The sequence below is a fragment of the Apostichopus japonicus genome, chromosome 13 (assembly GCF_037975245.1).
Source record: "Apostichopus japonicus isolate 1M-3 chromosome 13, ASM3797524v1, whole genome shotgun sequence".
Taxonomy (NCBI): domain Eukaryota; kingdom Metazoa; phylum Echinodermata; class Holothuroidea; order Aspidochirotida; family Stichopodidae; genus Apostichopus; species Apostichopus japonicus.
Window position 1 is genome coordinate 21,938,738 of NC_092573.1, and position 13,638 is coordinate 21,952,375.

General features: G+C 36.8%; 1 protein-coding gene across 8 annotated transcripts in view; it reads left to right on the top strand.

Moving 5' to 3' along the window:
- The window catches only part of LOC139978325 (unconventional myosin-IXb-like), a 110,371-nt gene that overhangs the window by 77,792 nt on the left and 18,941 nt on the right, over window positions 1-13,638 (top strand). For 4 of the 8 annotated variants that reach the window (XM_071988416.1, XM_071988413.1, XM_071988415.1 and 1 more), the window contains 10 exons: window positions 607-750; window positions 2,230-2,272; window positions 3,246-3,350; window positions 4,709-5,023; window positions 5,715-5,864; window positions 6,327-6,505; window positions 6,931-7,167; window positions 8,251-8,421; window positions 9,651-9,680; window positions 12,607-13,054. In XM_071988416.1, the coding sequence (XP_071844517.1) occupies window positions 607-750; window positions 2,230-2,272; window positions 3,246-3,350; window positions 4,709-5,023; window positions 5,715-5,864; window positions 6,327-6,505; window positions 6,931-7,167; window positions 8,251-8,421; window positions 9,651-9,680; window positions 12,607-13,054 (1,822 nt within the window). The remainder of the gene's footprint in view (window positions 1-606; window positions 751-2,229; window positions 2,273-3,245; window positions 3,351-4,708; window positions 5,024-5,714; window positions 5,865-6,326; window positions 6,506-6,930; window positions 7,168-8,250; window positions 8,422-9,650; window positions 9,681-12,606; window positions 13,055-13,638) is intronic. The other 4 variants (XM_071988414.1, XM_071988417.1, XM_071988411.1 and 1 more) reach the window with 3 other exon arrangements.

Sequence of the window (13,638 nt, forward strand, 5' to 3'; positions counted from 1 at the left end):
TCACCCAATCACCTTCATTTGGTAAAATAAAAAAATCTAGGAGGGTGTCTTGGTGCGACAGTCTGTAATTTATGAAGCATAACCCAAAAGTGAGTCGCCAAAAATTTTGGTGGGGTCTCACATTTTATCCCTGACATCTGGAAAATTTATCTCAAGGTCAATAACAACCTATGAAGTTCAAAAGATTTTATTAGAAAAAAAACCCCTAAAAAACAGATTTTAGACAGTTTTGTTTTGAATTTCAGCTAAGGATGCAAGTGCCATTTTTTTTTATACTAAATTTGCTTCTTCTCTCTTCCTTCTTTTATGAATTAATTATCTTTTATTAATTAATTACATATATTTTTTTGCTTAAGCAGCAAATTTCAATCGCTCCCTTTCCTCTTAAATAATAACCCACAATTCCCCATTTGGTTTAAGTTTTTCATCTTCCCCAAACCCCTCGCCTGCTCCTCATGTTTAATAGCTGCCAGTGCATGTGTGTCTACACTGCCTGTGTTGTCCAGGTTTTGTCTGTCTGTGTGTGTGTGGCCATGCGTATGTGTGTGTGTGCGTGTGTGTTATAAACCATATCCATTAGCTCTTGCTGTCATTTTGCTATAACAGACATGTGTCAGATCTGCATGAACCGCATGCTTATACCAGGAACAGGAGATCTTCCCGGTCGTCGAGGTCATCGAAGAAATTGGCTTTGCTCAGCCCCGGTGGGCTGTGTGACGAAACTTATGCCAAAGCCCGCAAAGTCCTCAAGTATGTGCATCGAAAAGTTATATTTCTTTCCGTTTTTTTACTTTTTTTTCGCCCCGGCTCTTGGCAAGTTCTCTGCTGGTTCCAGGGGAACTCATGATAGAGGATCAGTTTTCAAAACCGAGTCGAAATTGGGAATTCATTGCACCCTTTCAAAGTTGCACCCTTTCAAAGATTATTAATTTTTTCTTCATTTTGGTTCATAGTTTTTCAGGGGTGGGGGGGGGGGATAGCTCAGTATATGAGAATATATGAGTTATTAAGGAATAGATATGTGGATATTATTGACAACTGTGAATAGCAAAGTTATGTTGCCTTAATTTTGTGCTAATGTTAGCAGTGTTTTGTCCCAAAATGTATGAAAAAATGTTGTGTCTACTCTTGGGAAAGAAATACCAGTGCATTCATTGTGTGATACAAAATGGAAACTGGGGTAGTGGACAGTGGGAGGATATTTGATAAGGTAGGAATGGGTTTTAAGTTTTGTCGGCAAAGAAGACCCGCTCTGCGATAGAGAAGGAAAAGGTTATAGTACAGGGTCAGTCTTAGTAAAGGTTTGTAGATTTTTGCCCACAAATTTGTCAGATATTTTCCAATTCAGTAAATTAGAGAACTGATTCTCATCAATCCTTGAGACAAGGTGGGTTTTTTACTTAATTTTACATTGCAATCTGCATGGTGCCTGGGATCATATTTTGCCTTTTATACATATGTACTTTGGTTGTGCTTTTTTATCTTAACTGGAATGCATAATTATTATTACCATCATTATCATTATTATCATTTTATGTTTTGAGCATTTTTAATATAACTGTTGTAAAGTTTGAAACTAACCTTAGGTGTTAAAGTCATTGAACTTTTATATGTTTTTCATTGGCATAGTAGATGGCCGTTTTAAAATTCATGCATGATGACCCATTGTTCATTTCAACAATAAATAAAATCATTTGGACTGAACTCATTAAATTGACAGTCCTGTTTTTATATCATGTTGACATTGCCAACATTCTCTTTAGTACTTTAATAATTTATATGTTAGTCATTGTAGATGGGAGCTCATGCATATTCATGACTTATATGCACCAATCACTTCTCTTTCTCTCTCTTGTTTCTTATCATTATGCTTGAACAAGAATGTTTTAGAAATTGTTTCATGAAATGTTTAGTTAAGATATGCTGGTATTGTGTGGGGGTATTGAAGCAGTGTGGTTTTAGGTTGCTCGAGTGGTATTTGACCAGTAGAATTTGTAAAGGTAAGTTGGTCATCTTTTGTTTTCGTTAGAAGGGGAACTCTAGCTGTTATGCTGTAGAAAAGACAAGGATATTGAGTTAATAAAAATTTGCCACTAAATAGTGTGTGGCTCAATGTTAATGACAAAACTGGATCTGTCTTGTTGTGTCTTTATCTGTTTTATTTTTGTTCCTCGCTGTCATATGCCAGTTGTGATTTACTATGTTTCAACCTTCTTCAAATTTTTGCAGAAAGAACAGGTCATTCAGAGGTGCCCAGAGCCAACCTGCTAAGGTAACACCATTGTAAAATAAAGTTTTTAAGTTTAACTGCTGTATGATCAAAAGGAGCTTTACAGTCTATAAGCAATGTGAATGTGAACAGCAGTTGTAGTTTAGGGCCCTCATTATCACTATCACCCCCAAGGGTTGGTATCACAGTTATGAGAGGACAGTAATGTGTTTGAGGTACTAACACATAATATTCAATATTCTATTTGACTGAATGATAAAGATTACTCGGGGGGGGGGGGGAATTAAATACTTGGATGGCTTTATTTTAAACGCCAGTGTTGTATAGAATACTGAGTCATGAAAATTGATTGTTTTGAAGCTTAAAACCTTTCAGATTAATTGATGATGCTGCCCTCTATAATAATCTTACTGTGAACTAAAAGTAGTGCTTACAAGAGCAAATTGATGGATAGGTATAAGGTATTGAAATTAATTAGAAACCATAACGCAGGAAGACAAAAGAAAATCATGAATATTGGGCATTTCATATCAGGCATTGATGTGGCTTTTATGTTTGGTGCCCAAAATTCCTCTAAAACAAATTAGTGAGATTTTTTTTATCCTTGTTTCAAAATGGCTTATATTAGTTGGGCTAATATTAGTTTCGTGCGTCGATCATACAATGCGGACTAACGGGAGGAAGAACAAATTTCTCTTCCATATTTGTATTTGTTGAGTGACATATAGCAATAGCATAGAACTACTCTCTCAGTTTTGTAAAATGACCAGCTTTTTGACTTTCCATGTGTAAGGTTACATACATACAAGGGGAAGAAAGCATGCTGCATCTTGCTAGTAGAGGAAACAGGATTTCTGTCTGGTGTGATATTAAGTGGACCGCACAACAAGAGTCGAGTTAACCTTTCTGTTTGATTTCTCTCATTCTAATTTAACAAAAATTAAAAGTCATCTTTTTGTGATTATGTGTGAAACAATTTTCCTGATATTTGGATGTCTTATTCCCTCCCGTTCAGACTCTAAGAGATCTCAACTCCATGAGACGTCTCCGAGGTGACAAGATGCCTGGCATGAGACGGCAATCACAGAAGAAAACGCAGACAGTCAGCATTCAGTTTCAGGTAATGTTGTCAGCATTGTGAAGAACCTTTACATACTTTGATGGAAGTTTGTCCTGAAGCGTATACTCCAATCCCAAACTTAATTTTTTTTTTTTTTAAATGGCCTTTTGTGAATTATGTCAAGAAAACAGATAGCATTTAATTGCAGGTAATATTGTAAAACATCACAAAGATCACAGCCTTGAAGAAGCTGACTAGCCAATCAGAAAGAAATAAGAATGCTTTGTTGATTTCATTTTCTCTACTTGATGTCACTTCTGGTTATAAAGATGCACCAGGTGGTTATGAAATATTCTGGAAATAAATTACAACGTTAGATTTCAACCGCTACGGTCGTCGATACCTATATACAAATCATCTGTTGTTTTGGTTTTTTATACCTTGTTCATGCATAGTATTCAAATGCATAATAAATATATATATATATATATATATATATATGAATATGTATATATATGTGTATATATATATATATATATATATATATATAAATATATATATATACACACACATATACATATACACACATATACATATAAAAATACACACAAATACATACATAAATAGGCCACTAGTATGACTGCAATTAATGGAATTTAACCTTACATATCTTAACATCAATATTTTGGTGTCATGTGAATTAGGCAAGCCCATGAATCTGGTTTATAGCTACAAAGGCAACCAGGCTCGAATTCTGAGTCACATGGTATGTTTTCTTTGACCTATCTTCTGTAAATGACTAATAGGCAGACTTGAGAAACTTGGAAGAGCTGCTGATTTATCTGTTATCAGGCTCTTGTCTTGTTTTTCTGCTGAACTGGACTGATTTATTCCTTTTAGCAAATCAAAGACAGCGAGGCTTGGGTCTCATTCAGCTTAGTTCAAACCGCAGAGATCCATCACAGTGTATATTTTGCTGCCAAACAACTTACAGGTTTATCACCTCGTAATAACACATGAGTATTTCTGGTGGCTAGGAAAAAAGATGAATGTCAATGTCAGAAATGTGGATGAGATTAAATGGTTGTTTTTTTACTGATTGATACATGCTAAGATTATCCAAAAAAATTTGGGCTGCTGACTTGAAGCTTGTGTGGAATTTTGATTTCCTTCTTTTACATGTTTGTTTAAAGGAACAACTTCTTGTGATCCTTTTTACAAAAGTCAAGCAATTTGAGTTAATTCTAAGTTAGCCAATCTTTTTTTTTCTCTCATTCATTCTTTATTTTAAATTCAGAATCAGAAATCAGAATCATACAAGAAAAAGAACACACAAACCAAGTGAAAGGTGGTTTTAATATCAAATGTTTATTACCTATGAAATAATGTCGAGCCTGTTTTGTCTCCTTTTTCTCCAGGGTTCATTAAACAAGCTAATGGATACATTAAACCAAGCCAACCCGTTCTTTGTAAGGTGCATCAAATCCAACTCGGAGAAGGAACCGTGCAAGCTGGACGAGAAGCTGGTGATGAGGCAACTCAAGTATACAGGAATGCTGGAGACGGTCAGGATACGACAGTCCGGCTATAACGTCCGGCTGACCTTCGAGGAATTCTGTCACCGGTACAAACTGCTTCTGTCCAACGGCCTGGCATCGTCGGTAGAAGACATCAAGGAGTTCTTGGTGGAGATGAAACTGGATCAAAAGCACTACCAGATCGGGATGACGAAGGTAGGATCGTCAGAGACAACACCTGTCAGAATGTCAAACCCCTGAACACTTATTTAACAAACCGACTATGTATGAAGAAGTTTATTTCTATCCCCACAAGTGATTTTTTGCCTAGGGAAGGTGATCCGCTGGTGCACTACCATGTAGTATATTATAAAAACTCCCAGTGTACATACAAGTACACATATATATGTAATATGTATAAATTCTGAACAACCTAAACAGTCCAAAAATTATCAAACATTGTTTCAAAAGTTCAACAAAGTTCATTATGGCACCACTTTGCATCCAAGCACCCTCGATTGTGACAAAATTTCTCAAATAGGAGGGGTGACCACTTCCCTGGATGACGTAAGATCTTAGCTCACACCCCTCCCACTCCATGACAAGAATTGGTGGATGCACACACCCCTTGGTGATCAGGTGTATTACTAGACCATCTCATAATGGAATAACAGAATGGATAGAATAGTCATATTTGATAGACTATAACAAATAAAACACATTTTTTTCTCAGAATATGAGAAGAAACAAAAATAAACCGAAAGATGAAGAGAAGATCTGCAAGGAAGCAGGAGACTACCTTGTAGTGGTCTTGGTGACATAAACTGGTTCAACATGACTTTTGTATTTGTTTACAAACCGCAAAATGATTTCTCTTTGTTTTTTGCCTTGCCGTCTCTTTTTCTAGGTGTTCCTGAGGGAGAGTGAACGAATCAAGCTGCAGGATGCCCTCCATCTCAAAGTCCAGGAGAAGATTGTTTTACTGCAATGGTGGGTGAGAGGAGTGCTGCAAAGGAGGCGGTACCTCCAACAGCAAGCGACTATCATTGCAATACAGGTAGGTCACTCTTAAAGGAGAGGGAATGAGGGGATAATAGATGAAATTGGGGGGGGGGGAAATAGAGATGAAGGGTAAGGGGTATTCCAGTACAAGACTTTTTAATGTGACACCAAATGAAAACTCATTGAAGGTAGTGGGAGAATAGGTATGTAGTGATAAAATGGGATATAGTGGAAGTGTATATGTATTGGGCGAGTGGGAAGGTGGTGGGCGAGTGGGGAGGTGGTGGGAGAGTAGGTAGGTGGTGGGAGAGTAGGGAGATAGTGATAAAATGGGATGTAGTGAAAGTGTATATGGAGTAGGAAGGTGGTGGGAGAGTGGGTAGGTTGTGGGAGAGCAGGGAGGTAGTGCTAACATGGGATATAGTGGACGTGCATATGTAATGGGAGAGTCTAAGATACGTAAGATATATTACAGAGCAAGTAAGAGAGAAACTCATTAAATAACCTGCATTTCTAGGCGCTTGCAAGAGGCTATTTGGTCCGTAAAGAGATGCAGGCTCAGGAGGAGAGGTTGCTGGCAGCCATCTTCATCCAGAACTATTGGCGGACATATTGCTTCAGGAGAAGTTTCCTACAACTGCAGAAAGGAGTTTTGTACTTTCAATGTTTGATTAGAGGCAACCAAGCTAGGAGGCAGTGAGTTAACCTTTTACTACTTCCGGTTACACTTTAATATGGTGACCTGGTTCGCACGACAAGCAACAGCAAGTCTTTATGCTCCCACATATGTACTGAAGTAGATATTACTATATGTATATTTGTGAAAAGTTTAAATTATTTGTTAGCGAAAATGTGGGGAAAATTTTTAAAAGTTGTGAAATCGCCGTGAGAGATTCAGTGCGAATTTGAGCAAAATGTGTTGATTTGTAAAGACATTTTGATGTAGAGAAATCATTATGTTAATTTCAAATTGAGATATGAATGTTAACAGAAATGATCAAGAATGAAAGTACTGGCTCTTCATGGTTCAACTCTCAGTGCCACTGATGATTACGTGTAAAAGCTGGAAAATTTTTTCTCAAGGTGTTCTTTGTTTATCTCTCTCTCTCTCTTTCGTTCAGTCTGAAAGAAATGAAAGAAATAAAAGAGGAAACGAATCGACTCCAAGAGGAGGACATTCTGAGATTGAAAGATGAAGATGATGATGATCGTACCATGGTACCCCACATAGAACCCTTAAAGGGAGGACTAGAAGAGGTCAGGTCACCAGAGAGCGACGAGGGCATCCTCACACCAGACGAGTCGGAAGATGACGATGACAACCATCGCAAGAGGACGACGACCATGGAATCCGAAGAGTGAGTCAATCTCTTACAAAAGTGCTTTCTTAACCAAAGAATATATATGTATAAAAAAAATAAAAGGAATGAATGATTTTTGGATGATGCCATCATCATCATTAATAATTTCATTCCCTTGTTTTAATATTTCATCAAAATACTGAAATATCATTCATTGGGAGCTACTCCTCTCTGAAATTTTCTGAAATTTATTTTAGTTTTTGGTCATTTGTTGAAGTTTTTATGTTTCCTTTTTTGTGTGTTTTCTTTGACTTTTAATAATGCCGGGGGGGGGGGGGGTTAAATTGAATCCTTTTTGTCCACATTTCTTGCCTCTTTGGACTCTTTGATTTGAGTATTTTATATGTACCATCTTTATAACCTCTGCCTTAGAAAGCATGTTATATGGACAGAGCTTTGTGTTCAGATTTCAGTTGCTATAATAGGTGAAATGAGGTCATGGGTAGGGCTATATGAATGGTGATAGGCAGGAGGGGGGAAGGGAGTGGAGGGGGGGGGATTTTGTGTGGCCAATAGATAGGAGGGTAGTGGATTCATAAGTTAAACATTAATAACTAATGTTATCGCAGGACTCAGATGTGCCACAACTTGATGTTCAGCAATTTGCATAAATTTTACAATCATCTGATTAATAGCTCTTTAGCACAGCGTAAAGTAGCGCTGTTGTAGGTCAACACCTCTTGAGTATCATATAAATTAACCGGAATGTTCATGATTTATGAGAATGTTAAACTTAGTGACACAGTCCTTGAAATACATTGGTATTTCATCTTCACTGCTCTTTATTGTGAACACCTGTTTATCACCATGGCGATAGTCTCCAGTCAATTTCTTGCTTGCTCTTTCAGAGTGGAGGAGAATGAGACAAAGACACTTTTCTTCAAATTAGTCTGTTTTTATCCTTCATCCTTTGATGTTATTTCATTCTCCTCTCCTCCCCCCCACCGACCCCTCCCCCACCCCTCTCACCTCATCATTCAACTGTTGCAATCCTATTGATCATATCGTCCGTCGTTATTACCTTTGTCCTGTGTTTTTGGTTAGAACAAAGTTTTGTTCTCTTACTTAATTTGTTTCTAGGAGCAGTGGGATCCTCGATGGTTCTCTGGGATCCGATGAGTTACTCTTAGATGATCTCCCACAACCATCCTCCTCCACCCAGACGTCAGATATTTTCGTCCCAGATGCCACAGAACCAGAGACGCCGACGGAAAATCACACAAATTTCATGTTCCAGAGGAACCAGACGAGGTATTTATATCAATAAAGAGCTGTTCTATTTTGTTTAAGCCTTTTAAAAAAAAAAAAATTTCCAAAGCATAGCCAAAAGGAAGGAAGATACACACATAATAACTAATACAAACTTTTTCCCGGTTTTATAAGCTGCAAATGTTACGAGATGGAAATGGCCAAGCAATCAATGCTGTATTTGTTTGAAATTTGCAATTTAAAACAACCAAAGTTTCAGTTCCATTTTGGATAATCGTTTTACGTTTAAAATTATCTTTATTGTGCTTTTGTTTCTCTCAAGCACAGAAGTACTGGAACATTTACCGTAGGTTGTTGACTAGTTGCATGTATGTTAACAGGCGGGAGGAAGTTGCATGTTCCTTTGAACACATTTTCCGTTTCGAAATGGTATCAGTAATTATATTGCCAAGGTCTTCAGCGAGTCCGAAGCAGTTCTGTGTAGGCCTAGGCTACTTTGAATATAGGAATCTGGGCTAAAGCTGTTAAAAGTTACATTAGCGTAAAAACAGTGCCAGCTCCGTATTTCGCCGTAACGTTTAGAAAAAGAAAATAGTTGTGAATTCTTTGCCCACAAAGTGGTGGAATGTATCAATGTATCAACTGACATCAGTAGTTTCACCATATCATCTGTCCTCGTTTGAACAAAAGAAATCGATGGTAGAAAGCTCTCATTTGATATCATTTCATCTTCCAAAGACAGCGATTTAATTGCATCATTTTGAAAATTTGTCAAATTTTGGTACCCTAAACATACCAGACTTGATCAACAAGGCCTTGTATTTTTGATGCACTCTTATAGATGTAAAAGAAAAAAAGTTTTATAATCATTGGTATTTTTGGGGGGGGGGTGACTTAACACATCATGGGGCTTATACACTGCTTGTAATGGTGAAACTATGATCTTTCAATTTGGCAGAACTTTCCCAGAAATGTTTTTTACAAAATATAATAGCTTAGCTTATTTAGGTGATCTTGTCCTTGTTACATGTAGAAACTGGTTAGTGTGAAACTTATATTTCTTAATTACTTCTTGTGTGTGTCCTAAGTTTCCCTACTAGTTTGTCCCTAGACATTTGTGCTTTGTAGTTTCGCCCTTCACCCATAGATTTAAATCAACTAAAAATATATATTTATAAAAAGAGAGAGGAAAACTTGAAAAAAAAAAGTAGTAGTAAAAACACCCCAATTTGTGGTTTTAATAAACTTCATGAAACTAAATTATTCTTCAGGCGTGGTTCCTTGGAGTATTTATTTGGAAGGTATGTTTGTTTCAAATTGAAAGTTCTTACCATGCTTTTGTAAATTTTGTTTCAATGCACCCTTTCTCGATTTTGTTGCGTACCATCAAAGACCAACATATGCCACTTTAAATCTTCACTTTTGCTCAAGTTTTGGGGGCAGCGGAGGTGGCATTTTACCACCGAAAACGCCTGGTAAGCAATGTATCTGTAACAAAATTTGACAGTAGGTAGGGGCACGGTTTCTACATGGGTGGATTCGTTCCCATGGCCTTAACATGAAGTGCTTGATTTAGATACTCAAGAAGAAGATGAAAGAAGAGTAAACATCCAGAAAAGGAAAGCTATTTGCCACCATTTTGATCACTGTTCATAATACTCCTGCACTCAATTATATTCCAGGTATATTTCACTCTCCAATTTTACAGTTTATACTCCCAACAACCACTTTTCAGAAACCACAAAATTGATAGCACCAAAGTCCACCTGACACACTTTAATATAAAACCTCTCTATGAAAGTTTCTTTTTTCCTGCATAGATTATATACATTGCACTGTGTTGTGTGTATGGTATGTTACAATACGGAAAATATAAAACCGCACAGAAGGCGAATATTTAAAATGAAATTAACGGAACATAAACTGTTGTTTTTGTGGTTGTAATTTTATGCCTTGCAGTTCGTAAGCAAAGTTCTGATATATCCAGAGTACTGTTACATTGTAGATATATATATTGATATCCTCTCAACTCTGTAATGACATTAATATCTAATTAATATCTATTTTTAATTTTTTTTTTAATTCTTAAAGGTTATTTGCTCTTTACCATCCTCCTAAACTGAATTCTGCATTATCAAAACTTTTCATTAATTGTGTCTGTTTTGTTGGCAGTGAGAAATGTACTTGTTCCAAAAATCAGGTCTGATGTTTGGTTCCTTGCTGAAAGCAAAGGAACCTTTGTAATCATGCCGGCTCGTGTGCGTGTGCACTTGTTTTGTATTCTGACCGAGGACTTGAATAAAAGTATTCCAGGTCCTCGGATGTGATTTCTAAAGCAACACCACTTTTAGGAAATCTATTGTTATGAGGTATTGTTAAGGTTAGGGTACGTGGATTTGAACAATGGAAAGAACAATGGGGTCCTCGGTCTGAATGTAAAACACACCTGTGTGTGTGGGGTGTGTGTATGTCTGTCATGTCATGACTAATGATGAGTTTACCGGGTGAGGGATTATATATCAACTTGCAGTTACTTTGGGAAATGGTTCATGCATATTTATGATGGGTCCTGGCCAGCATTATTTTGGTAACAACAGTTTTGTGCACATAACTTAAGGGAATGCTTCATCATTATATACTTGGAGTGTTCCCTCTTAATCAAATCAATGAGCAGCAAGGAACCATTTAATGTTTCCATTCTGGCTTTAGGTTGGGGGTTGGTGGAAAGGGAAAGTTAAAGGGAATTGTCAATCATGGTATTCTGTTGGGAGGTTAATTCTTATTGACATATAAAGGAGGAACATCAGATAAACTTAACAACAAGTCCTGAAAGTACTGTTTAGAGATTATCATTGGAAATTTCAACCGGACTCCTACACAATGTTTCTATTTGTTCGTTCAAAATTAAGTGTACACCTGAACTATTCCTGTAAGGTTTTCCTGAAGAGAGAATATCTCTTTTGAAGTGATGTTAACAAGACTGAAATATTACATAAAAGGCAGAGAGTTTGTAATTAAGAGTTTGTGCTTTTGTTCAAGTCTCAGGTTAGGTTTGTTGGTCCAACAATTCACTCTATCATCTCATACAATGGCTAAATGTGGTCTGAAAGTTTCCTTTCGAAGTTGTTGCTTTTATCGTGAAATTAATTTTTTTTTTTAAACATTTCAAGATTGTACATATTCTTTTGATCAAATTCAAAATGTTGTTTGCATTAATTATTTGTTCTTCTTCTTATTTTAATTGTTTTATATTTATTTAATTTTTTTTCTATTTGGGAAGATGCAGTGTTTTGCAGAAGTTTCTTAGTCATTCAGTAGCTTTTTTGTTGTCTCTATGGTAACTTACGCAATATGTTTTGCTAGTTATGAAGACAAAGCCGCCGTCCACTTTTCATGCCAAACTCAGAAGAAGCACCAATGGATGACTTTGATCTTAATCTTAATTTGATCTTGTTTCACTGATATTAGAAAAACATTACAGAAGAGCCTTTCAGTCATCACAGTGTAGTAAACGCAGGGGGGGGGGGGTGGGTGGGGTGTTAAGTAACCCATTGGTAGTTACAAGAATATTAAAAAGGATTCCAAATATTCTCTTGTCGTTTATCACTTAAGTCTGTATTCATCAATCTGTCAAATGGGTGAAATTTCCAACAGACACACACACACACTCTTTAAATTTCACATATATGGCTTTCTTGCTTATCTTTCACATTGACACTATTTGACACCTCACTATTGTGTGTAATATGTCCACATTACCTCAAAATGCTAGAAATTAAAAGAGACATTGCAGGCATCGTCAAAAAGCTTTCTTCCAGTGTCAGGTACCGTTGACTCTGTTTTATTGTTTCATTCTTGCTGAAAAAGATTAATGCAGCTGGATAAAAAATTACTCCCTCAACACTCCCTTAACACTCTTTGAAAGTATAAATGCTGATTCGTCAAATGTTTTATTTGAAAATAAAATAAAACTGTTAGCAAACTGCTTATCCACTAGAGAGCCTGTGTAAGAGAATGTGTAAAAGTAAGTTGGCCTGACGTTTCGACAAGTCATTTAGCCTTTGAAGAAGATCCTGTTAGGATCGAAACGTCAGGCCAACTTACTTTTACACAAATGTTTTATTTCACGGTTTATATAAAGTTACAAATAAAAATGATAAATTCGAAGAAATTTTTCCTTTGCAATAGGATATCCCAAATGACAGACTACTTTAATTTCTTCCTCAGGGTGAAAGAACTAACCAGGAAATTTCAGAGTCACATCCAGGACCGGAGACAGCCCGCTCGGGCGGAGACGCAGCGCTCCCCGGTGGTGGCGAGGAGACACCTGGATAAACCGGAGCTGCAACACAAGCCGCACTCTCTACCTACCAGTATCAAGGAATATAATGAACTAATAGCGGGACTCAAGGAGGCTCTACCTCCAGGCTCTTATGATGAGGAGGAGGAGATGAACAAGGAGGAGATGGAGGAGGAGGATAAACAGAGGGAAATGGAAATAGATGAACAGGAACAGAGAGATTGGACAGAAGAAGAGGACTGGAAGAACGATGATGAAAAGCTTGCATTGGATAATACAAAGGATGATTCTAAGCCGAAGAGGGTGGCAGCATTTAAGATTAAATCCAACAGCACAGACACTAGTGATGTTCCTATGTCAAGCCCTACAATGCAGGTATATATTATATATATATATATATATATATATATATATATATATATATATTTTTTTTTTTCCCTCAGATTTTTCAGATCTAAATGATAGTAAATTTCCTGTGAATTTGACTTAATTTGAACAAAAAGAGATGCTAGAGCAGCATACAAATGCTTTTCTTGTTACAATCCACACAAGGCTGCTTGTTTACAAGTTACTTGATTTTATGGGTTAGCTTTGTATCGTCCTACAACTTTATAACAATTTTTACTGCAAATACTACCCTTGCCAAATATTTTTGACATTGATAATTTCTTCATCAAAACTAAAATCTGTAGCAAATCTTTGTTTTCCTTTTCTTGTTTAACTCCGGAGGCGTCTTATATTCGATGAATATTCATATCCATGCAGATGGTCCTGATTCTGTCTGCCTGCCTGCCTGTAATCTATGAAAACAAATTTTTAATGTCTCTTCATTTTTATTTACTCTTTGACGATAGTCCTTGAGACCTGACATACTTGGGTTGTGGACCTTGAAAAAGATAATTTGGTTCTCTGTTTGTCATTAAGGCAGATCTGTTTTCTACTTTGAAAGCGTACACCCC